Raw genomic sequence first — 26493 nt, forward strand, 5'->3', positions numbered from 1 at the left:
GACCAGAAAAACTATTGCTGCCAGTTCCACGAGCAAACTAAACTGGACCCCACAACCACAGCGCAAGAAAGTCAAGCTGTGCTGGGGAAGCTGACGGAGCAAGATGGCTCATGACACAACGAGATGTCCTCACGCTTTTGGCAAATAAATAAGACGATCATTAGTGACCCCAAAGAGGTTATGAGCTTGCTCGAGCAGTGTAGTGTGCAGAAGAAAGGGAGGAGGGACGAGAGGAGGTGAGACTGGCTCATCCGGGTTGAAGTTAGATCTTCTGGAACAGTCACCAGAGACATTGGTCTGTATGGCCCGGTTTCCTGGACAAGTGTTTGTGGGATGCTTTTCTGTAACAAGACCCAGGGGGAGAAGATTTCATACACTGCTAATAACGACTAAACTAAAGCAGGAGATGAAACTTGGCACTTATACACAGCAGGCGCTGCCTGGGCCTTGGCAGACTTCCAAAACGAGGCACTCCGCCTGTAGGGAATCCAAAGTATTCACTATCAAAAGAATAAACTTTAATGTTTGTAGTCTCAAGGGCTCCTCCTGGTGATTAGCAGTGCTTTTCATGTTGTGTAATGGAAGGTATGACAGGGTTATCCAGGTATCCAGGGAAGCCACTTACTGTCGAGGGACTGGCACAGACTAAAATAGTTTTTCCGAATAACACTTCTCCTCTGGCCTTTAAAAAGGGAGAGGGTGACTATCCTGCCTTCCAATCACTTCCGTGGAGGTATGTGTGAAGCTTGTGGGGTAAAGGGCAGAGTGCTCGCACTCCGAATGAGAATGACGCCTGAGTATATTACGGTGGCCAATAGCTACACCCCCAATGAGGGTCAGGTGTAAGGCACAAAGAAACGCCAACCCACACATGGATGTGGTGTGTGTCTCTAACCTCCCCCAGCACCAGGTGGAGGCACTGAGGAAACCTATCTCCGTTGAGTAGGTTACCTCCTCCATTATGAAAATGAATCCCAATAAGAGCCTGGAGCCCAGACGGACATACCCTTCCCTCAATTTTATAAAACATGCTGTGTGGTCCTCACTCTGCTGCATTCCCATCTGTATAACTCATTTGCCGATTCAGCTGCACTTAAAGCGACAATGAAGGAGGCCGCTGTAGTGGTCATTCCTAAGCAAGGCCAGGACCTACGGTGCTTGCGTCCACAGTGTTGATTAATGTTATTCACTAGTATCTTAGCTGCAAGGCTCAATCCATTCATGCCCGGACCAGGTGATAGAGTTCGCCTGCTTTACTGGGTGAGAAACTTGAAAGATTTGAAGTTAAGTTTTGCAGGTGGATCTTCAGTGGCTGCACCATCCCAATGGCAAGAGTCCGAGTGACCGATGTTCTTTTAAACCCCTTCCAGATCCAGAGATGCACGTGACAGGGATGTCCTCTCTCCGCCTCCCTGCTTAGGGAGGTAACACTAGGGTGCAAGTATTAGTGAAGGCCAATCCTCTGACAGTATTAGTGAAGACAAAGTACTCAGGTTGGAGCATTAGTGTCCAATACCTGGGGGGTCACTACTGTGTGACAGCGGTACCGAGTGGTAGTATTGGTGAGGCGCAGCGCTGAGGAGTGTAGTGAGCGGCAGTGTTAGTGGGGCGCAGCACTGAGGAGTGTAGTGAGCGGCAGTATAGTAATACTAGGGTGAGGGTGTTGGTGCAGAGCAGCGCTTGGGAGTGTATGAATACTAGGTTAGGGCGGATAGACGGAGAGCAGTACTGTCAGGTATTATCAGTACAACCACAGTACTCAGACAAGAGTATAAATGGCACAGAGGTACACCTTGGGGGTATTAGTGGGGGCGGCAGCACTCAGGGGAAGTACTTCATGGCAGTATACTATTACGAGGCGCGACTGTCAGAGAGAGAGCAGTACTTGGAGGTGGTATTAGCAAGACCCTTAGTACCCCGGCTATGATAGAGTGTAAGTACCGGGCTCCAGGAGAGACCCTCGTAGAGCTCACCCCAGAGTGGAGAAGACACCGTACAGCAGGGGGCTCTTCTCATCCTGAGTGGGCTGTATGAAGACATCACCTGCAAGAGAGAAAGAGACAGAGGGATTAGAAGGGAGGCCATGGGGAGTGTGAGCTGAGGAGAGGTTGGGAGCACACGAGTAATAAAGACAAAGGTGAGACTGCGAGTAGAAGCGAGGGTACATGAAAAGAAGAGAGACCAGGGGACAGCGTGAGGAATAGAGAGAAAGGGGTGAGCATGAGTAGAAGAGACAAAGGCGAGACTGAGTAGAAGAGACACTGGGGCATGGTGTGAGAAGAAGAGATACCAGGAAAGAGCGGAAGCAGAAGAGACAGCGAGTAAGTGGGAAAAACGGGTAGAGCATGTGTAGAAAAGACACCAGGCCTTAAAGCGAGTAGAAAACACCTTGGGATAGTGTGAGTAGAAGAGACACCTGGGGATAGTGTGAGTAGAAGAGAGACCCGGGGATAGTGTGAGTAGAAGAGAGACCCGGGGAATAGTGTGAATAGAAGAGGCACCAGTGCATAGTGTGCGTAGAAGAGACACCAGGGGACAGTGTGAATAGAAGAGGCACCAGGGGACAGTGTGCGTAGAAGAGACACCAGTGTGTGGTGTGAGTATAAGAGACACCAGAGCATAGTGTGAATAGAAGAGACACTAGGAAGGGCTGGAGCAGAAGTGACTGGGGAGAGAGTTGGTAAGCGAGAACAAAGGGGAGAGCATGTGTGGTAGAAAAAACACCTTGAGATAGTGTTAGCAGAAGAAATACCTGGGGATGGTGTGAATAGAAGAGGCACCAGGGCATAGTGTGAGTAGAAGAGGCACCAGGAACTAGTGTGAGTAGAAGAGGCACCGGGGCATAGTGTGAGTGGTAGAGACACCAAGGCATAGTGTGAATAGAAGACACACCAGGCCATAGTGTGAGTAGAAGAGGCACCAGGAACTAGTGTGAGTAGAAGAGGCACCGGGGCATAGTGTGAGTGGTAGAGACACCAAGGCATAGTGTGAATAGAAGACACACCAGGCCATAGTGTGAGTAGAAGAGGCACCAGGAAATAGTGTGAGTAGAAGAGACACCAGGGGACAGTGTGAGTAAAAGAGACACCAGGGCACCAAGCGCACTTACCTTTATCGCGGCATCCCAGGCTGTCCTCCTTGTGGCATCCCGGGCTGCCCTGCTCCTCCTCGCTGTAATCCCCTATGTAAGACCTACATCATGGACTGACTGCGCATGCACGCGCATACGCAGTCCTACCAGGACGTACTTTTGCCGTAGGGGATTCTGCAGGCGAGGAGGGCAGCCCGGGATGCCACAAGGAGGAGGCAGCCCGGGATGCCACGATAAAGGTAAGTGCGCTTTTATTTACATTAATTGTAATTGTATTTGAAAAATATTTATTGCGGGGGTGGGAGGCGCGGAGCAGAGTGGAGCGGAGATTTTGCCCAACTCTGTAGAGCTCCGTGTAGAGCAACTCCACCTGCTACGGCGGAGTTAATGAAGACAACAACAGGGACTTGTGTGCATGTGGAATGCTCGCCATGACTATGCAAAGGCACTATAGTGCGAAGCACCATATATGTACTTTACTTGGATGTCAGTTCAGTGCCTTTGCAGTAAAACAGTTGAAGTGAGGTAAGACACTGGATTATTGAACCTCAATGAGCTGAATGAAACAAGGTAATAAACTGGTGGAGCACACTCGCCTGGTCATGGTGAGAGAGACCTACCCATTACACATGGAGTGCAGTACGTAAGGTGAGGCATTTGAGAAGGAAGGGCACTGGAAGAGACACTGTATTCGTAAGAAGTAGATGTTTGGGCTTGTGACTCCAAGTGGTTGGTGGAATTTTGGAAAATAATGGTGGGCAAAACTATCATGCCTTTTGTAGATGTAATGAGACATTGCAGAGAGTTTCAACACCAACATTTTACATGCAGAAATTAGGGAAGTTATCTTTTACTTGGAAGAAAAAATAATTTTGAGAATTCTTTAGAGACACTATCTAAGTTGGTTTATAGGTCATAGTAAGGAAACCTTTAATAACTGCAGTAGGAGCTGATAAAAACACTGTCTGACTATTCAGAAAGCAACTGATTCAAAGTAAGAATCAATACTGTATTTATAAAGTGATGTTGATCATGTAATAGTAAAGAGCTTTGGATTTTTAAAAAATATACATGGGAAATATCTCAGTCTGTGACAATACCAGTTTTCTTAGGTTGGAAATATCAGGATTACGAAATTGGGTCGAAAGGAGGTGTGCCATTTTGAGTACTGATTGCATGAACAAACTGATGTGAGGAAGGTATAAGGAATTCTGAAGATGTCTTTAACATTAAGGTAGAAATTTTGTAAAATTATGAACCTGAAATTAAATGATAGAAGGTGCTACTCCTGTGAGAATTTGGATACAAAGAGTGCAAGATGTGGTACACGAAGAGGCAAAAGCATGTTGGAAGAAAGTAAAATGGCACAGTAGGGTATGTGGAATTGGCAGATTGGTTATCCCCATTGGTGCTCACCTGCAAGAGAGATGGAAAGTTACGATTTTGTATAGATTTAACAAAGCTGAATGGCAGTTATTTGATGGAGAAGTGTATCCAACTCAATGAGATGTTAATGGTAGGTGGTGTGATATTCTTCACAAAAGTCCATTATATTCATATTCAATTAAAGGTAAAACCTCATTTATTATAGTGGAAGAGGCAGTCCAATTGAAATTGCTTCAATTTGTGCTAGTCTTAGGAGCTTTAGTATATGTTGTACGTCCATTTCCAGAATTACTCGTATAGCTTTGGAAAAAATTAAAATGAGCATAAAAGACATTGGATTATATTGAGCATTTTATTGGATTGTAGCGATTTCTACCCCTGTGTGAGAGATTACCTTTTTTAAGCTGATCTATTATTGTGGGAAAATAATAGCACTATAAGATTCCGAAAAGCTAACATTTTGGGACACAACTTTTCAGAGAAAGGAGTCGAAAATCTAATTTGGTGAAGTCATTTTGACAGTATTAACACATCTATGTCACATCTGAATATTAAAATATTTTTATGTACCTAATTGAAGCAGGCAAGTTGTTTGGGAATTGTCTCAGGTAGAAGCATTTGAGCGGGTGAACGGAGCCACTCTTAGTGCAACAGTATTGAAACTATTCCAGATCCTACTGATGGTAAAGGCTAGCAATTACAGCTCAGGGATTATTCTCATGAAAAGGGAAAGACTTGTATTTTGCTTTGCAATGTGGGAGTCCGTTGTACAGTATACTGTACGCTAGTATGACACGCAACACTAGCAAAGCCTGGGTACCTTTTAACCTCAGTGTTGTGCTTTGGGAGCCGGGCTTGGCTAGTGAAATTGCTTCTTTATGGGGATACTACAGCTACATAACCCTTCCCATGTCTCAAATCTGGATGTTTACTCCCTTAGTAGATTGTTGATATGCCCACATTTCCCCCACTCGAGGGATTGGGCACCCAACTCACGCAGATCGTCGAAAAAGGTTTCAACTCCATCTTCACCGATAACAGAGCAGACGAGCCGAGCCTTCAGGAAGGTGCTCCACTTATTAACCAGCGACCGGAGGCCCCCATTGTCATTCTGTGGACAGAGAGGTGTTCATGTCAGTTGAAGTCCATGGATTAGCTTCAGTGAGGATTCCTTAGCAGTCACGCCCATCACCTCTACCTGGCTCATTCACATCTTACTTTCCCATTAATAGAAATGTGCCCTTGCACCAACCACATCCATGACCATGAAAAAGTATGATCATAACCATCATTATGCCTCAGAAAACCCCATTGACCATTCATCTACTCAGTGATCACACAATCAGTCTGAGCTCTCATAGTCCCCTTACTTAGTGTGAACATTCACATATACCTCACCCAATGTGAGCCGTGGTCCTGAATTCAGTCTGCCTCAGACTGTGCACCGGCCTCAGTCAGTCTCAGCCTCTGCATGGACCTCAGTCAGTCTCAGCCTCTGCACAGACCTCAGTCAGTCTCAGCCTCTGCACGGACCTCAGTCAGTCTCAGCCTCTGCACGGACCTCAGTCAGTCTCTGCTTCCGCACTGACCTCAGTCTGTCTTGGTCTCTGCACTGACCTCACATAAAATTACAGGCTGCACGCTGATATCACTCAAACTCAACGTCCACATAGTGACCTCTCTGGATCCCAGCCTCCACACTGACTGACCTCACTCAATCTACTGTGCTATGTCATTCCATTTGATCTTATCTCACTCCCTAATAAAGTCTCCAGGGGCATGCTCCGCCCCTGATCGCTCACAATGACCTCCCTCAGCCTTCACACTGAGGTTTCACACTACCTTCCCTCCCTCCACCAGCCGTGCCTCAGTCTATCCTCTTGCACCACATGCCATACTCACCAGACAGACCCTGCCGATCCGCGACAAGATGGCCGGTCCGTTGACCCCGTCCATTGCCTTCTCTCGGAACAGGAAGTAGAGCTTGTCATCGTTGCGGTCCGAGCTGTCGGGGATCATGTGGGCGTGCAGGAAGACGGGCTCTGCGAAGACAGCGAAGAGAGTGACACATGGACTGTGGCAGTCAGAGGTTGTGGAGGAGCCACAGCACTTGAAACAGAAACAGTGCACACAGGACATGGTAACACACACCAGATCAAAAGTTCACACCAAGGGTCTTTGTCAGACTTTAGTGAGCATTTCCAGCCTTCAAAGATGAAACTTGTACATCTGGTATCGGGGTAGACGTATGAACCTGGGGCAGTATTGATGACCACTGGACTGTCATTGTCTTTAGAAGTGGAGTTAAAAATACCAAGGGCTGCTCCTCCGTAGGAGTGAAGGAGGGTCACCCCGCCTGCTGCTAGGGCAGCAGGCAAACACAAATAAATACAAGCATCTGCAATGTAATAGGTGTCCAATTTGCATTGCACATGGTTGGCCACTTGGCATAATGGACAACAGGAAGGAGGGCAGCGGCGAGAAGGCATGGACATCGGTAGGGAGGGAGGGCGGGGGTAGAAGGCACGGACAACGGGAGGGCAGGTGGGGGATGGAGGAGGAGAGGAGAAGGCACAGACAACGGGAGGGAGGGTGGAGGGGGGAACAAGGCACGACCACGGGAGGTGGAGTAGAAGGCACCAAAACACACATGTATCTAGTCCGTCTCCTGCTGCGGGCTCTGGCTCCAAAAGGAAATAGTACACTTCCGGTGTAACAACCAAGTAAAGGGGCCAGTAACCATGGGAGGATACAAATGACGACATGGCTGTACCAAGGAGGGACAAGCAAGCCTCATAATGAATCAGAAGACAGCATTTACAAAGGACAAACACACAAGCCAATGAAAAATAAGGGCAAGGGAGTGGGCGAAGCTTCTCTCCGTACCGAACTTCCACAGCTCTTTGCAGAGCAGCACTTGCGTGCTGGCTCACGCTCAATGTAAAAATGGCATGTCAATGCCAATTTTTATTTATTTGCCACTGCACTGGCTCACGCCATCTATAGCGCAAGTGTGGGGCTAAATACTGCAAATGCAGGGCGACTGCATTGGTCTACAGTGGCATGTTGGATTGGCCGGCTCTTTTACAGCATGAAAGCAGCTCCAGGATTGGTTGGAGTTCCTTTCCACAAGTAGAAAGGAAGTCCTTCCTTTTCCTGCTCCTGGAAAGGAGAAGTGCAGTAGTGGTCGTGCTCCAGCTCTGCATTTATGGCGAGTCCATTTTTTATTGAAGCTTGCCACCATTAAAATAGACATCAGTACTTCCCTACATGGAAACTGCCCTTGACGATACAGTGATGATGACAATTGGGATTGATATCACTGCAGGTCGATATTGTGCCATAAAGATCCTAATAATACATAGATAAAATTAAATGTACACACAGTACAGGGAAAGTTTGATAGCTACACCAGGAGGAAGTATTATATCAAAAGGGGGAGAAAGAAGCTGAGATCCATTCGGCTTCCAAGCAAGAATCAATAATCAAAAGAGAATAGATCACTTGTACCAGTGTAACCAGGGTCAGGTATGGTGGCCGTCTTTAAAACCCTCATTCGCGTACACAGGTGGTCGGGCGGTATATCTTGGTTGTCCGACTAGCTTTTAACGTGACAGCATCATCATCAGGATTTATTTTGGTATGCTATCCTCCACCCGGACCAACTGGTAGTACAGGAGTGATAAATAGTTCTAAAGTATTCTGACGCATTCCCAGACTTAGAATGTTTAGTGAATCTGGGAATGCGTCAGATTCTACACCCCCACCCCCCACGGGAGGCGTTAAAGTGTCGCAACAAGGAGGATTCTGCAGGACACATAGGAGGAGGGAAATGCCATCAATACTGCTTTTGTGCAGGAAGGTGTCCCTTCCTGCACAAACAAATTCACCCCTGCAATGCAGGTGAAAGGGCGCCTGCGTTGGCGCTAGGCAGTTAATTGTGCGCCAGCGCAGAGGAAAACACAGGGATGCGTCATATTACTGCAAATACGACGCGTCCCTGCACTTTCCTAATGACGCAGCTCAGTGCAGCAAGATGGCTCGCAGCTCCGCGTAGTTTTCTAGGAAATATGCCCCTAGATCTATGAGGCCGAACGAAGCCACTGTGCATGGCCTCATAGATATGGTGTAACACAACACAGTGCAAATCGCTGAGTCTGTGCTTCGGAGGCGTTCCATTGGCTTTGCGTTGGATGATCCCACGCACAACCCATGGATTTTGACGCTTCCCTAAATTTACAAGACCATGTAAACCTGAGGATTTGCCAAAACCTTAAGCCTCCTGAGGTGAGGCATAACAAGGAGAAATAGCTTCATTTCTCCTCGTTTACTCCTCTTTTTATGTGTGCTGCGCAATGCAACATACATAGAGGGAAAAGCCTCCCACAATCCTGCCTCGAACACAGGCACCCTTGCACCAGGGTGCGGAGGTGCCTGTTGTGAGAAGGTGGCCTGATATGCAGTGGTCACTATTCTAGTGCCCACTATGTATCAGTCCAGCAACCCTTATTGATGATTGGTTGTAAGTCAACCTTATAGACCAGCTATCCTAGTAGCATGGATACGAGCAGTCTAAGGCTAAAGACTCGAGAGGGCGTGTTAAGCCAGCTGTTTACCACACATATACCCCTTGAATACCCAGTGAAAGGACACCACACAAGTGTTATGAAAATAAACAGTTATTTATTAAAGATCACAACAGCCCTGTACTCTTTATGAGGACAGGGTACTAAGCACAAACCAAAACTCTTACAAAAATACTTAAGTTAGCACAGTATATACAAATGCCCGAGGGGCACGGAAAACCATATACTCTGAAAGTGGAATGCGAAATTCCTAGCAGGTAAGTACAGTACTAATAGCTTTTGGAATCGCTAGGACTTGACTAGGGAATCGTTAGATTACGACTAGGAGGCCTAGGGGACTCGGGTGCAGTGTGTGCACTCTCACGCGAGATGCGGACAAAAGTCTATGGTAGCTAGGAAATAGAAAGTTAGAGTTCTCGGGCGAACCCGACCTGGTAGGGAGAAAACGAAGATAGATTCTGACCCTTGGATAGTGAGGCTATGCTGGGGCACCGAAATGCCGAAGTTACCTAGCCCAGGGGCTGCAGCTGCATAGGTCTGAAAAGACGTCGGGAATCCTCGTAGACGGACCAGGAGCCGGAAGAAAAGATGCTGGCCGGTGACCAGTGAAGAAAGTTCAGATGGATCCAAGCCTGGATCTCGAAGATAGATGACACCTGAAAGCAGAGGGGACCAAGTTCGAGACTACTAGCCAGTAGTCAGTGGGCACCAGGAGGGCACCGGATGGTAGCCACCTCGACAAGGTGAGTGGGTGACGCTGGAGCTCGAAGATCTCACGGACCAGGAGGCGTTGTCGGCGACCAGGATGGAGGATCGAGCTGTCCCACGAAGATAGAAGCTGTCGGCGTCGCTGGACCCAGGATTGGGCAACAAAGCCTTGGCAAATTCAAGCCCACGCGGTGGACCCAAAATGGCGTCTGGAGTGGACCAGGAGGGTCCGGGGTGCCTCTCTTGAAAAAGGAAGCAAGGGCCAGCCTGGAGCAACCAGACCAGCAGAAGAGTTGTCGTCGGGCGTCGTTCGGAAGGCCACAAGCCAGCCGGCTAGTAGCCAAACAACGCGGTGCACAGCAAACAGCAGAAGGGCCCCACGCAGATCGTGGAGATGCAGGGAGGCTGACCGTGGGTGCTGGAGCTGCGCAGGGTCGGGGCTTCTCGGACCCCAAAGCACTCACCAGTGGAGGACACGGTGGGCTTGCAGTAAAGATGTCGTGCAGTCTTGGCGATCGTCGGTCCCTCGAGGTCTCGTCGCACTCACGGTTCTCAGCTTGGCTGTAGAGGTGAGTAGAGGTCAGAGGTGCCAGGGAAGCCGGGTCTCGTCGAGCTGGGTCGTCGGATTCGTGATGAAGGACTTGCAGCAGACCGCAGTGTTCTTTAGGATGGTGCCCGCTTGATGCAGGGTGACTACTCCTTAGCCACAAGGGAGAATCTTGAAGAAGAAATCGTGAAGTCCTTTCGAAGAAAGTGGTATCTTGATTCCAAAGATGATCTAATTTGAACAGGGGGCCCGCTCCTATCTTTATACTAAAAAAGGGGGCTGACCCGGTGACTAGGTCCTGCCTATGGGTGGGACCAGGAGGGGGGTGGTTACACCCCTCTCCCCTGCCGGACTTCCCCAGGCCAGGGGCTGGTGTGCCCCTGGAACTGGTTCTGACTGGCCTATGCGTAGTGAGCACCGGGGTGCCACTCAGCAGTCACCTTCCTGAAAAGCCCTGCCTACCCAGGATACACAAAACCATGTCTGGGACGGTGCTAGCACCGCCCCGGACAGGAAACCCTTTGTCCAGGCCTCCCTCGCTGGAAGGACTCCCAGCAGCAGGAGGTCAGACTCGTGTCTGTGGTGGCAGCATCCATTTTGTGGAGCTGAGGCTTCAGTTAACTTTAACCGGGGTTCACAGTTACATACATGTCGTGTCCCTCTAGAAGGGTGGAATGCTAACCCCGTCGCCCAAAATTGGCGAGGGGTTAGTATTCCAATTCGTATGACACCTTACTCGACATGTTTTGATAAAGCAATACCAAAGTTAGCATTTAACCGCGAGGATTATAATGCACTTAAGAGTATATGGTATGCGATATCATGGAACAGCTATTAGGACTTGGTTCCGCAAGCTGCAGACAGGCTCAGCTCATGCCAGAGCACCATCTCACACGATTCCAAGCACTCTGCCTTCAGGATTGTCAAGGCCTGCCATAGGAGTGACTGATAGGAATCTGTGTGTCCATTTTAGGGTTAGGTATAGGTATACTACACCTACAGCAAAGGGTGATTACACGACTTTGCCCCAGCTGTCATGCAGCCAGTTGTGTCAAATTTAGGAGGCCAGCCAGGGGTGGCATAATACATGCTGCAGCCCCTGGCAGCCCTGGGTACACCCATGCCCTGAGTTACAGGGTCTGATAGGGTGGCCCAGTACCAATTGGAAATGTACCTAGGGTACATGGAATCCATTTTAAAGAGAGAGCAGTAGGCCTGGGGTCCTGATTGGCAGGGTCCCAGGTCGACTATGTCCAAAACCAGCTAAAACACAGGGCAAAAAGTTGGGGGCAACCATAGTCAGGATGTACCTTCCTACACAACCCCCCCCCCAAACGAAAGGAGATAAGGCTATCCTTGTCCAGGTAAGCCTCTATTACCTAAGTGGCCATATAAGGAAGGACCAGCTCTGGCTTGGTTTCCCCCTGTGTCATGGTCCACTAGGCAACCCCTCACCCTAAGGGTATCTGAGGGTCTCCACCATAGGGAATCTCTGTCTCTGGTGTGTCTTGGGAAAGAAGAAGGCTGATGCTGGGATGGAGTACTGAAGTGAGGCTCCTCTACCTTTGGGCTCAGCTTCCTCCAATCACCATTCATCAGGTGTGCCTTTCTTTCTTTAGCTGAGATGCACTGAGCTCTCAGGGTCAGCCTCTGGCTACCTAAAGCTGGAGGCTGAGTCCCTCTGTTTGGCTTACTGGAGGGACAGGTCAGGTCTGGGGTTTTTAGGCCCCATGTTTGGCTGTGCCCAACAGTGTCCAGCTGTGGGAGTTCCCTAACTATTTTTAAGGGGGATCCCTCAGGAGTCTGCTCTATTTTCACTTGGCTAGGTTTACCAGCTTCAGTGATCCTAATCTGCTGATTAAGGGATTCTTTTGGACAGGGGGCCCTTTGGGGTCCACCACTGGCCTCCCTGTCCTCTTCAGCCCTGGTCTGACTGAGGCAGGGTAGAGAGGTGCAGGTTACCTGCTCCAGACGGGGTCCCACCTGGGAAGGTTCCACTGCCATCAGGGGCTCTGCCAGGCTAGGCCTGACTACCTCTGGGGCAGTTCCTTCAACAGGGGTAGAGTCAGTTCCCTGGGGAGGCTGGCTCTCACCTAGTGTCTGGGAGGGGGGAGACTCTTCTTCCTCCTCAATGCTCTCTGTTTGAGTGGAGTGATCCATTGTTTCAGGCTTCACAACCTCACTGTCTGTTTGAGTAGAGGCTGAGACCATTTCAACCTTGCCAACCTTTTCAGGAGGGCACTCAGTTTGTGTTTGGGCTGTGACTGTCACAGCCCTCCTATCCTGTTCTGGAAAGTCTGTCTGAGCCTGGGCAGTGGCTACCACTGCCCTTCCAACCTTTTCAGGGAGGACTGGTGCTGGGACTGGGGCTGTAGCTAGTACTGCCCCACTAACCTGTCTGGATAGGCCTATCATTCTGGAGTGAGTTTCTTGCTCCACCTCAGCCCATGCTGAGAGTTCCAGGTCATTCCCCAGTAAGCAATCTACAGGTAGGTTATCTGTCACTGCCACTCTCATGGGCCCTGTGACATTACCCCAGCTGAGCTTGACTACTGCCATGGGATGCCTTCTCTTCACTCCATGAATGTCTGTCACCTGATAAGTAAAACCAGGGGTCAGTTGAGCAGAGGGGACCAGATGGTCACTCACCATGGTGAGGCTGGCCCCTGTGTCTCTGAATGCCTCAACTTTCTGACCATTCACTAAAACCTCTTGTCTATACTTTCCCAAAATGTGGGGTCCAGTAGTGAAGTTGGCAAACCCCATGCCAGTCTCACAGACAAGAGTGTGGTCAGGGAACCTGGCTAGGCCATAGTCCTCCTGATTGCCCAAAGTAATGCCCACCACATTCTTGGGGGCACTCCCACCACCTGGGGGATTACCACTAGTGGTAACAGGAGGTTTAGGAGTATTACCTGGGGGTATATTTCCCTTATTACCATTTTTAGGGCAACTGGCATCACTTTTGTAATGGCCCACCTGTTTACAGGTATGGCAATAAGGTTTCTTCTGTTCTGAAGGAGTGTTCTGGGACCCACCACCCTTGTTGGAGTTTTGGGGCCCTTGGGAAGTCTTCTCTGTGGATTTATCCCCACCCTTCTCTTGAGGCTTGGTTGATTCCTTTTTCTGGTCACCACCCTGGTTTTTAGGCCTAACCCTGGTTCTGACCCATTTGTCTGCCCTCTTACCCAATTCCTGTGGAGAGGTCAACTCAGAGTCTACCAGGTGCTGATGTAATAGCTGGTTCTGACAATTATTTAAGATTTGCTCCCTCATAATTAGATTATACAATCCTTTAAAATCAGTAACCTTACTACCCAGTAGCCAGCCTTCAAAAGCCTTAGTGGCACAATCAACAAAGTCAGTCCAATCTTGAGACTGAGTTTTCTGGGTGTCTCTGAACAGCATCCTGTATTGTTCAGTGGTTAAACCAAACCCATCAACCAGTGTATTCTTCAAGATTTTGTAATTGTTAGCATCCTCCACCCTTGTGGTGAGGAGCTTATCTCTACCTTTACCATCAAAGGAGAGCCACAAGATAGCTGCCCACTGACTTTGGGGAACACCCTGCACAGTGCAGGCTCTCTCCAAAGCAGTAATCCATTTGTGGATGTCATCCCCTTCTTTAAAGGGGGGCACTATCTTATTCAGGTGCTTTTTATCAAAACTCCTTTCCCTATTGCTAGGATTATTGCTGCCACCAGTGGGCTGTAGCCCACATAATTCTTGCTCTCTAGCAAGGGCAAGTCTCTCTTTGGCCAGGGCAAGTTCTTCCCTTTCAATCCTCAGTTTGATTGCCCTTTCTTCAGCTTCATACACTCTCCTCTTAGGGGAAGACATCCCTCTGTGAGAAGAGTTGAGAGAGCCATTGGTTCGAAAGGATCTGTTAGAGCCTCTTGATAGAGACCTAACTCGTCCATTCCCAATGTTAAGCTGACCTGAGAGTGGGCCCAGGGATCCCCTAGTACCAAGCTCATGTCTGCTTAAGTTGGACCTGCTTAGTCTACTGACCTCTAGCTGTCCCTTATCTGCCTCATCCCCTGACAACTCATCCTCCTCCTCAGCATCATCTGCTCATGGAGGGGATGGATATCAAAGGGTCCCTGTAAGGAGGGCAAACTCCCATCTGGATTAGAAGGGTCTGGGTTACCAGCCCTACTGGCATCATAAGCCTCTAAGAGACCAATCAGAAAGGAAGTGGTGGGGTTAGACCCCTGTTTTAGTTTCCTGAGAGTACACACTTGTCTCATCTCATGGAAGCTAAGAGCAGCATATTTAGAAGTGACCTGTGGAAGGTCCACTGACACAAGGGGATACTCAGAGTTTCCTCCTTTGTCTGACATGCTGATTCTAGTGTGGTGTAAGTGATGCACCTACCTACACTATGTGTTTGCCTACTGATCCCTTGCTAAGAGTTGCAGCCAAGGTGTGCTAGGCCTTGAGGAGCTACAACAGCTGGTTCAGTAGAACTCAGAGTATTCTAAGCTTTAGTTATATGTACCTAACAGTACTTATGTGATCTTTCAACAAGATATTCTTAGGATACGTGTGGTAAAACAACAGCAAGCTCAAATCCCAACCGCTGCTCACCAATGTGAGAAGGTGGCCTGATATGCAGTGGTCACTATTCTAGTGCCCACTATGTATCAGTCCAGCAACCCTTATTGATGATTGGTTGTAAGTCAACCTTATAGACCAGCTATCCTAGTAGCATGGATACGAGCAGTCTAAGGCTAAAGACTCGAGAGGGTGTGTTAAGCCAGCTGTTTACCACACATATACCCCTTGAATACCCAGTGAAAGGACACCACACAAGTGTTATGAAAATAAACAGTTATTTATTAAAGATCACAACAGCCCTGTACTCTTTATGAGGACAGGGTACTAAGCACAAACCAAAACTCTTACAAAAATACTTAAGTTAGCACAGTATATACAAATGCCCGAGGGGCACGGAAAACCATATACTCTGAAAGTGGAATGCGAAATTCCTAGCAGGTAAGTACAGTACTAATAGCTTTTGGAATCGCTAGGACTTGACTAGGGAATCGTTAGATTACGACTAGGAGGCCTAGGGGACTCGGGTGCAGTGTGTGCACTCTCACGCGAGATGCGGACAAAAGTCTATGGTAGCTAGGAAATAGAAAGTTAGAGTTCTCGGGCGAACCCGACCTGGTAGGGAGAAAACGAAGATAGATTCTGACCCTTGGATAGTGAGGCTATGCTGGGGCACCGAAATGCCGAAGTTACCTAGCCCAGGGGCTGCAGCTGCATAGGTCTGAAAAGACGTCGGGAATCCTCGTAGACGGACCAGGAGCCGGAAGAAAAGATGCTGGCCGGTGACCAGTGAAGAAAGTTCAGATGGATCCAAGCCTGGATCTCGAAGATAGATGACACCTGAAAGCAGAGGGGACCAAGTTCGAGACTACTAGCCAGTAGTCAGTGGGCACCAGGAGGGCACCGGATGGTAGCCACCTCGACAAGGTGAGTGGGTGACGCTGGAGCTCGAAGATCTCACGGACCAGGAGGCGTTGTCGGCGACCAGGATGGAGGATCGAGCTGTCCCACGAAGATAGAAGCTGTCGGCGTCGCTGGACCCAGGATTGGGCAACAAAGCCTTGGCAAATTCAAGCCCACGCGGTGGACCCAAAATGGCGTCTGGAGTGGACCAGGAGGGTCCGGGGTGCCTCTCTTGAAAAAGGAAGCAAGGGCCAGCCTGGAGCAACCAGACCAGCAGAAGAGTTGTCGTCGGGCGTCGTTCGGAAGGCCACAAGCCAGCCGGCTAGTAGCCAAACAACGCGGTGCACAGCAAACAGCAGAAGGGCCCCACGCAGATCGTGGAGATGCAGGGAGGCTGACCTTGGGTGCTGGAGCTGCGCAGGGTCGGGGCTTCTCGGACCCCAAAGCACTCACCAGTGGAGGACACGGTGGGCTTGCAGTAAAGATGTCGTGCAGTCTTGGCGATCGTCGGTCCCTCGAGGTCTCGTCGCACTCACGGTTCTCAGTTTGGCTGTAGAGGTGAGTAGAGGTCAGAGGTGCCAGGGAAGCCGGGTCTCGTCGAGCTGGGTCGTCGGATTCGTGATGAAGGACTTGCAGCAGACCGCAGTGTTCTTTAGGATGGTGCCCGCTTGATGCAGGGTGACTACTCCTTAGCCACAAGGGAGAATCTTGAAGAAGAAATCGTGAAGTCCTTTCGAAGAAAGTGGTATCTTGATTCCAAAGATGATCTAATTTGAACAGGGGGCCCGCTCCTATCTTTATACTAAAAAAGGGGGCTGACCCGGTGACTAGGTCCTGCCTATGGGTGGGACCAGGAGGGGGGTGGTTACACCCCTCTCCCCTGCCGGACTTCCCCAGGCCAGGGGCTGGTGTGCCCCTGGAACTGGTTCTGACTGGCCTATGCGTAGTGAGCACCGGGGTGCCACTCAGCAGTCACCTTCCTGAAAAGCCCTGCCTACCCAGGATACACAAAACCATGTCTGGGACGGTGCTAGCACCGCCCCGGACAGGAAACCCTTTGTCCAGGCCTCCCTCGCTGGAAGGACTCCCAGCAGCAGGAGGTCAGACTCGTGTCTGTGGTGGCAGCATCCATTTTGTGGAGCTGAGGCTTCAGTTAACTTTAACCGGGGTTCACAGTTACATACATGTCGTGTCCCTCTAGAAGGGTGGAATGCTAACCCCGTCGCCAAAATTGGCGAGGGGTTAGTATTCCAATTCGTATGACACCTTACTCGACATGTTTTGATAAAGCAATACCAAAGTTAGCATTTAACCGCGAGGATTATAATGCACTTAAGAGTATATGGTATGCGATATCATGGAACAGCTATTAGGACTTGGTTCCGCAAGCTGCAGACAGGCTCAGCTCATGCCAGAGCACCATCTCACACGATTCCAAGCACTCTGCCTTCAGGATTGTCAAGGCCTGCCATAGGAGTGACTGATAGGAATCTGTGTGTCCATTTTAGGGTTAGGTATAGGTATACTACACCTACAGCAAAGGGTGATTACACGACTTTGCCCCAGCTGTCATGCAGCCAGTTGTGTCAAATTTAGGAGGCCAGCCAGGGGTGGCATAATACATGCTGCAGCCCCTGGCAGCCCTGGGTACACCCATGCCCTGAGTTACAGGGTCTGATAGGGTGGCCCAGTACCAATTGGAAATGTACCTAGGGTACATGGAATCCATTTTAAAGAGAGAGCAGTAGGCCTGGGGTCCTGATTGGCAGGGTCCCAGGTCGACTATGTCCAAAACCAGCTAAAACACAGGGCAAAAAGTTGGGGGCAACCATAGTCAGGATGTACCTTCCTACACCTGTGTTGATGCTAGGCTGCCGAAAACCGCGCAAGCGCAGGGGGAATGGACAGGAATGCGCTGTATTGGATAAATACAGTGCATTCCCGCCCTTTCACGCAGGGCAATGCAGAAAGGCTGCGCTGCCAAATGCCGAATCCCCATGAATGATGCCCTGAGGGCCTCATTTATAAGATGTTGCCGTAGGACAGCGCCGTAAGCCTTACGGCTGCGCTGCCCTATGCCGAATCCCCATGAATGATGCCCTGAGGGCCTCATTTATAAGATGTTGCCGTAGGACAGCGCCGTAAGCCTTACGGCTGCGCTGCCCTATGCCGAATCCCCATGAATGATGCCCTGAGGGCCTCATTTAGAAGATGTGTCCCTAGGGCAGCGCCGTAAGCCTTACGGCTGCGCTGCCCTATGCCTAATCCCCATGAATGATGCCCTGAGGGCCTCGTTTATAAGATGTGTCCGTACGGCAGCGCCGTAAGCCTTACGGCTGCGCTGCCCTATGCCGAATCCCCATGAATGATGCCCTGAGGGCCTCATTTATAAGATGTTGCCGTAGGGCAGCGCCGTAAGCCTTACGGCTGCGCTGCCGTACGTCAAAAGAAAAGGGCAGGAATGCGCCGCATCTGATAGCTACAGCGCACGCCTGTCCTCTCTCCCTACACTGGAGCTCAATTGGCCGCCATGTGCCAATGTAGGCACCCTTGCCCCATAGTGCAAGGGTGTCAGTGTTGTATTGATTGTCTTGTGCAAGAAGGGACACCTTCTTGCACAAAACAATCAATAGAGGCGATATCTACTTTCTGAATGCAGTGCACATAGAAAGAGGAACAAACGAGGAGAAATAAAGTTGTTGCTCCTCGTTACACCTCGCCTTGGGAGGCGTGGGCTTTCAACGTATTCCCAGGTTTGCAGCTTGTTGTAAGGGGAATGTGTCAAACGCCGTGGGTGTTACGTGTGAACACCCACCGTAAGGCCTACGGAACGCCTACCCATTGTAGTGTGAGGCAATGCAGCGACTTGCGCTGTGTTGCCTCAGTCCATAGCTACAAGGCCTCGAACAGCCAAGATAGGCCGAAGCCCTGAGAGCCACCGGTACGTCACAAAGATTGACATTCGAGCAGGGCACAGGGCTTGTAAATGAACCCCTTAGTGCTTGAATCTGCGCTGCAGCGGCCATGCTTGTGGTGAATGATGCTCTACACTTGGTGGACCTGAAAGAGCACAAATGTTTCTGGCAGAGGAGGCTCTGAGCAGGGTCTCTGCTGTGAAGAGAGTTGGCCGGACCATGGATGTGTGAGCAGCACCTGAGGGTCACTGCGGGCACGCACCTTGGCAGCCAAGGCTGGATGAGGGCACAGACCCTGCTGGTTTATCTCACAAGTGCCCTTTGCCCCAGAAGAGCATGTGGGAACATGAAGCAGGTGAGGTGCAGAATGACCACAGGGGAGATCCTGCCCTGGGGACAGCAGGACAGATGGACCTCACTACTCACCGTTCAGCCAGCGCGAGTCATGCTGCTCCGTGCGGATGGCGTGGCGGCTTCCCATGGTGCGGAACACGGCAGCATCTGTGCCCATGAAGTCCACCTGGACACCAGCATACAGATTGCCATCTGCAGAGGAGAGAGGAGCCAATCTCACCAGTGGGTGGGCTGTGTGACATGTTACAATCGGAAGCCGTCAGCATGAGCACCAGGCAACACACCTCGGAGCGCCAGGCAACACACCTCGGAGCACCAGGCAACACATCCCGGAGCGCCAGGCAACACAGCTCGGAGCGCCAGGCAACACACCTCCGAGCGCCAGGCAACACACCTCCGAGCGCCAGGCAACACACCTCCGAGCACCAGGCAACACACCTCGGAGCGCCAGGCAACACACCTCGGAGCACCAGGCAACACATCCCGGAGCGCTAGGCAACACACCTCGGAGCGCCAGGCAACACACCTCGGAGCACCAGGCAACACACCTCGGAGCACCAGGCAACACACCTCGGAGCACCAGGCAACACACCTCGGAGCACCAGGCAACTCACCTCGGAGCACCAGGCAACTCACCTCGGAGCACCAGGCAACACACCTCGGAGCGCCAGTCAACTCACCTCGGAGCGCCAGTCAACTCACCTCGGAGCACCAGTCAACTCACCTCTGAGCACCCGGCAACTCACCTCGGAGCACCAGTCAACTCACCTCGGAGCGCCAGTCAACTCACCTCGGAGCGCCAGGCAACTCACCTCGGAGCGCCAGGCAACTCACCTCGGAGCACCAGGCAACTCACCACGGAGCACCAGTCAACTCACCTCTGAGCAACCGGCAACACACCTAGGAGCACCAGTACACTCACCTCGGAGCACCAGTCAACTCACCTCGGAGCACCAGTCAACTCACCTGGGAGCACCAGTCAACTCACCTAAGAGCTTGATGCAACAAACTTCTGAGCTTCAGCTCCATGCAACACACCTTAGAGTATCATAAACACACCTCAGAGCTCCACCCAAGCGCTATGAGATCAAGAGTCGCTCCCCACACTCTAATACCCAGACAGTAAAAGTTGGCGTCCCTCCTATGGCAGGCGCCTGGAGTCCCTCCTATGGCAGGCACCTGGAGTCCCTTCTATGGCAGACGCCTGGAGTCCCTTCTATGGCAGGCGCCTGGAGTCCCTCCTATGGCAGGCGCCTGGAGTCCCTCCTATGGCAGGCGCCTGGAGTCCCTCCTATGGCAGGCGCCTGGAGTCCCTCCTATGGCAGGCGCCTGGAGTCCCTCCTATGGCAGGCGCCTGGAGTCCCTCCTATGGCAGGCGCCTGGAGTCCCTCCTATGGCAGACGCCTGGAGTCCCTTCTATGGCAGGCGCCTGGAGTCCCTCCTATGGCAGGCGCCTGGAGTCCCTCCTATGGCAGGCGCCTGGAGTCCCTCCTATGGCAGGCGCCTGGAGTCCCTCCTATGGCAGGCGCCTGGAGTCCCTTCTATGGCAGGTGCCTGGAGTCCCTCCTATGGCAGGCGCCTGGAGTCCCTCCTATGACAGACGCCTGGAGTCCCCACTATGGCAGACGCCTGGAGTCCCTCCTATGGCAGGCGCCTGGAGTCCTTCCTATGGCAGGCGCCTGGAGTCCCTCCTATGGCAGGCGCCTGGAGTCCCCAGTATGGCAGGCGCCTGGAGTCCCCACTATGGCAGGCACCTGGAGTCCCTCCTATGGCAGGTGCCTGGAGTCCCTCCTATGGCGGACGCCTGGAGTCCCTCCTATGGCAGGCGCCTGGAGTCCCTCCTATGGCAGACGCCTGGAGTCCCCACTATGGCAGGCGCCTGGAGTCCCCACTATGGCAGGCACCTGGAGTCCCTCTTATGGCAGGTGCCTGGAGTCCCTCCTATGGCAGGCGCCTGGTGTCCCTCCTATGGCAGGCGCCTGGAGTCCCTCCTATGGCAGGTGCCTGGAGTCCCTCCTATGGCAGGCGCCTGGAGTGCCTCCTATGGCAGGTGCCTGGAGTCCCTCCTATGGCAGGCACCTGGAGTCCCTCCTATGGCAGGCGCCTGGAGTCCCTCCTATGGCAGGCGCCTGGAGTCCCTCCTATAGCGGCACCTGGAGTCCCTCTTATGGCAGGTGCCTGGAGTCCCTCCTATGGCAGGCGCCTGGAGTCCCTCCTATGGCAGGCGCCTGGAGTCCCTCCTATGGCAGGCGCCTGGAGTCCCCACTATGACAGGCGCCTGGAGTCCCTCCTATGGCGGCACCTGGAGTCCCTCCAATGGCAGGCGCCTGGAGTCCCCACTATGGCAGGTGCCTGGAGTCCCTCCTATGGCGGCACCTGGAGTCCCTCCTACGGTAGGCGCCTGGAGTCCCTCCTATGGCAGGCGCCTGGAGTGCCTCCTATGGCAGGTGCCTGGAGTCCCTCCTATGGCAGGCGCCTGGAGTCCCTCCTATGGCAGGCGCCTGGAGTCCCTCCTATGGCAGGCGCCTGGAGTCCCTCCTATGGCGGCACCTGGAGTCCCTCTTATGGCAGGTGCCTGGAGTCCCTCCTATGGCAGGCGCCTGGAGTCCCTCCTATGGCAGGCGCCTGGAGTCCCTCCTATGGCAGGCGCCTGGAGTCCCCACTATGACAGGCGCCTGGAGTCCCTCCTATGGCGGCACCTGGAGTCCCTCCAATGGCAGGCGCCTGGAGTCCCCACTATGGCAGGTGCCTGGAGTCCCTCCTATGGCGGCACCTGGAGTCCCTCCTACGGTAGGCGTCTGGAGTCCCTCCTATGGCAGGCGCCTGGAGTCCCTCCTATGGCAGGTGCCTGGCGTCCCTCCTATGGCAGGCGCCTGGAGTCCCTCCTATGGCAGGCGCCTGGAGTCCCTCCTATGGCAGACGCTTGGAGTCCCTCCTATGGCAGGCGCCTGGAGTCCCTCCTATGGCAGACGCCTGGAGTCCCTCCTATGGCGGCACCTGGAGTCCCTCCTATGGGAGGCGCCTGGAGTCCCTCCTATGGCAGGCGCCTGGAGTCCCTCCTATGGCAGACGCCTGGAGTCCCTCCTATGGCGGCACCTGGAGTCCCTCCTATGGCAGGCGCCTGGAGTCCCGCCTAGTCCCTCCCATGGCAGGCGCTTGGAGTCCCTCCTATGGCAGGCGCCTGGAGTCCCTCCTATGGCAGACGCCTGGAGTCCCTCCTATGGCGGCACCTGGAGTCCCTCCTATGGGAGGCGCCTGGAGTCCCTCCTATGGCAGGCGCCTGGAGTCCCTCCTATGGCAGACGCCTGGAGTCCCTCCTATGGCGGCACCTGGAGTCCCTCCTATGGCAGGCGCCTGGAGTCCCGCCTAGTCCCTCCTATGGCAGGCGCCTGGAGTCCCTCCTATGGCGGCGCCTGGTTTCCCAATGCAGAGACCCTGGATGCCTCTTCTCAGCGCTTGGTGACATGTACAGGCTGAATGAGAAGTTGCTGCCGCCTGTTGGCAATTTGCCCCCAAGAATAGATGCCGGGGAAAGCACACGTGACCGGGCCACACAGCTTTGTATATGATATGTTAAGTTATGTTAGTGAAGCTTTTAAAGCACACTTATACCCTAGGGTGTCCAGGCGCTGAGCACTGTCGAACCCATATCCAGAAGGCACGGGTTATTCGGAAAACAGCCATGTTTTCAGCCCCTTCCTGAAAGGAAGGATCTCGATGGTGTTCCTAAGATGCACCGTAGGTTGTTCGAAGCTTTTGCAGCTCAGACGATAGAACTACTGCCGCCCCACCGAGCTTCTCTCACTCTGGGGCTGGTCACCTGCTTTGCTTCCGAAGAACGCAAGGTTCTTCCGGGGAGGTACCATTGAAGGGGATCTTTCAGATAGTCTGGGCCACTGCTCCTCAAGGACTTAAAAACCGCGCAGAGCGCTTTGCACCGCGCACGTTGTTTTACTGGGAGCCCGTGAAGCCGACGAAGTCCGTTCCTGACTGAGACAAACCCAGGTGGGACCGTTATCAGTCTGGCTGCCGCATTTTGCAACAGCTGGAGTCTGTACAGATGTTTCTTATGAATGTTCAAGTACAGACTATTACAATAGTCCAGCCGCGACAAAATGAGCGCTGTGACTGCTGTCCAGCCGTGACAAAATGAGCGCTGTGACTGCTGTCCAGCCGCGACAAAATGAGCGCTGTGACTGCGGTCCAGCCGCGACAAAATGAGCGCTGTGACTGCGGTCCAGCCGCGACAAAATGAGCGCCGTGACTGCTGTCCAGCCGCGACAAAATGAGCGCCGTGACTGCTGTCCAGCCGCGATCAAATTGAGCGCCGTGACTGCTGTCCAGCCGCGACAAAATGAGCGCCGTGACTGCTGTCCAGCCGCGACAAAATGAGCGCCGTGACTGCTGTCCAGCCGCGACAAAATGAGCGCCGTGACTGCTGTCCAGCCGCGACAAAATGGGCGCTGTGACTGCTGTCCAGCCGCGACAAAACGAGCGCTGTGACTGCTGTCCAGCCGTGACAAAATGAGCGCCGTGACTGCGGTCCAGCCGTGACAAAATGAGCGCTGTGACTGCTGTCCTAAACCTATCTGCTGATAACAAGAATTTTATTTTCCTCAAGATTCTGAGGAGGAAGAAGCTGGTCGAGGCCACCCCACTGACCTGATCGCCAAAGGTAAGTTTAATATATACCATACCCTCCAATCAAGGGGATGACTGGCAGAACCATCAGCCAACCAGCGAATGGCTAGGGGCTTCTTGCCCAATAAGTAGAGCTTGGCAAGCAAAGCAGCCCCCCCCCATGCCTGGATTGTGCCACCTGACAATGGGAACCAATAGAGGCCTGTCTTGTTGCTCCATTGACATGCGTGAAGGATGAGGCCTATCTCATTCTCCACTGACTCCAGCCGTGGTTGAATTTGGAAGGCTAGTCGCCCTGGGGCCCCTCCCGGGTGGAGGTGGCCAACACTGCACTGGAGCTTCAGTAAAGCTTCCCCTACATGACTGCTACAGGAGAGGAACACGGTGTGTGCATGAGCGGAACCCGGTGCCCTCTCAACCTGCAAAGACCCACTCCAGGAAGGATGGACAGCGGTGGCATGTGAGGCTCCTAAAACTGTGGCCCGGCCTGCCGGAGGCGCTGGCGGTGTGCAGGGCTTGCTAGTGATTGAACCTGACGCCCTTTTCCCTCTCTGGTCCTGTCTAAGCGGTGGATGCTGGAGTGGGATCTGGAACCAACATATGAGAGAGAGAGATGTCCGACCACTACAGCCTTACAGCAGCCCTCCTCCAGGGTACAGAAGCCAGGTGGAGGTCTTGGGAGTCAGTAGGGACAAAATGGAGGCCTCTGGGGTAATTTGGGGCCAGTTGGAGGTCTCTGGTGTCACGTATGGGCCAAGTGGAGGTCTCTGGGGTCACATATGGGCCAAGTGTGGGTCTCTGAGGTCATGTAGGGGCAGGTGGAGGTCGCTGGGGTCACGTTCAGGCCAGGTGGAGGTCTCTGGGGTCACATTGGAGCCAGATGGCGGTCTCTGGAGTCACGTATGGGCCAGATGGCGGTCTCTGGGGTCACGTATGGGCCAGATGGAGGTCTCTGGAGTCACGTATGGGCCAGATGGCGGTCTCCGGGGTCACGTATGGGCCAGATGGAGGTCTCTGGAGTCACGTATGGGCCAGATGGCGGTCTCTGGAGTCACGTAGGGGGCAGATGGAGGTCTCTGGAGTCACGTAGGGGGCAGATGGAGGTCTCTGGAGTCATGTAGGTGCCAGGTGGAGGTCTCTGAAAACATGTATGGTCCAGGTGGAGGTCTCTGTGGTCATGTATGGTCCAGGTGGCGGTCTCTGGAGTCATGTATGGGCTAGGTGGAGGTCTCTGGGGTCATGTATGGTCCAGGTGGAGGTCTCTGTGGTCATGTATGGTCCAGGTGGCGGTCTCTGGAGTCATGTAGGGTCCAGGTGGCGGTTTCTGGGGTCATGTATGGGCCAGGTGGAGGTCTCTGGGGTCATGTATGGGCCAGGTGGAGGTCTCTGGGGTCATGTATGGTCCAGGTGGAGGTCTCTGTGGTCATGTATGGTCCAGGTGGCGGTCTCTGGAGTCATGTAGGGTCCAGGTGGCGGTTTCTGGGGTCATGTATAGGCCAGGTGGAGGTCTCTGGAGTCATGTATGGACCAGGTGGCGGTCTCTAGGGTCATGTATTGTCCAGGTGGCGGTCTCTGGGGTCATGTAGGAGCAGGTGGCGGTCTCTGGGGTCATGTATGGGCCAGGTGGAGGTCTCTGGAGTCATGTATGGCCAGGTGGAGGTCTCTGGAGTCATGTATGGGCAGTTGGAGGTCTCTGGGGTCATGTATGGTACAGGTGGCGGTCTCTGGGGTCATGTATGGTCCAGGTGGCGGTTTCTGGGGTCATGTATGGGCCAGGTGGAGGACTTTTGAGTCATGTAGGGGCCGGGTGGAGGTCTCTGGGGTCATGTATGGGCCAGGTGGAGGTCTCTGGGGTCATGTATGGGCCAGGTGGAGGTCTCTGGGGTCATGTATGGGCCATGTGGAGGTCTCTGGGGTCATGTATGGTCCAGGTGGCTGTCTCTGGGGTCATGTATGGTACAGGTGGCGGTCTCTGGGGTCATGTATGGGCCAGGTGGAGGTCTCTGGGGTCATGTATGGTCCAGGTGGAGGTCTCTGGAGTCATGTATGGCCAGGTGGAGGTCTCTGGGGTCATGTATGGGCCAGGTGGAGGACTTTGGAGTCATGTAGGGGCCAGGTGGAGGTCTCTGGGGTCATGTAGGGGGCAGATGGAGGTCTCTGGAGTCACGTAGGGGGCAGATGGAGGTCTCTGGAGTCATGTAGGTGCCAGGTGGAGGTCTCTGAAAACATGGATGGGCAGGTGGAGGTCTCTGGGGTCATGTAGGGGCCTGGTGGCGGTCTCTGGGGTCATGTAGGGTCCAGGTGGAGGTCTCTGTGGTCATGTATGGTCCAGGTGGCGGTCTCTGGAGTCATGTAGGGTCCAGGTGGAGGTCTCTGGGGTCATGTATAGGCCAGGTGGAGGTCTCTGGAGTCATGTATGGACCAGGTGGCGGTCTCTAGGGTCATGTATTGTCCAGGTGGCGGTCTCTGGGGTCATGTAGGAGCAGGTGGCGGTCTCTGGGGTCATGTATGGGCCAGGTGGAGGTCTCTGGAGTCATGTATGGCCAGGTGGAGGTCTCTGGAGTCATGTATGGGCAGTTGGAGGTCTCTGGGGTCATGTATGGTACAGGTGGCGGTCTCTGGGGTCATGTATGGTCCAGGTGGCGGTTTCTGGGGTCATGTATGGGCCAGGTGGAGGACTTTTGAGTCATGTAGGGGCCGGGTGGAGGTCTCTGGGGTCATGTATGGGCCAGGTGGAGGTCTCTGGGGTCATGTATGGGCCAGGTGGAGGTCTCTGGGGTCATGTATGGGCCATGTGGAGGTCTC

At 52.8% G+C, this 26493-nt stretch overlaps 1 protein-coding gene across 1 annotated transcript in view; it reads right to left on the reverse strand.

Moving 5' to 3' along the window:
- The window catches only part of LOC147684281 (semaphorin-3F-like), a 310126-nt gene that overhangs the window by 64550 nt on the left and 219083 nt on the right, over window positions 1–26493 (reverse strand). Inside the window, exons 7-10 of the mRNA XM_086940139.1 lie at window positions 19120–19239; window positions 6380–6519; window positions 5474–5588; window positions 1974–2043 (exon numbers count right to left, since the gene is read on the reverse strand). Coding sequence (XP_086796265.1) covers window positions 1974–2043; window positions 5474–5588; window positions 6380–6519; window positions 19120–19239 — 445 coding nt within the window. The remainder of the gene's footprint in view (window positions 1–1973; window positions 2044–5473; window positions 5589–6379; window positions 6520–19119; window positions 19240–26493) is intronic.

The sequence above is a fragment of the Lissotriton vulgaris genome, chromosome 10 (assembly GCF_964263255.1).
Source record: "Lissotriton vulgaris chromosome 10, aLisVul1.2, whole genome shotgun sequence".
Classification (NCBI taxonomy): Eukaryota; Metazoa; Chordata; class Amphibia; order Caudata; family Salamandridae; genus Lissotriton; species Lissotriton vulgaris.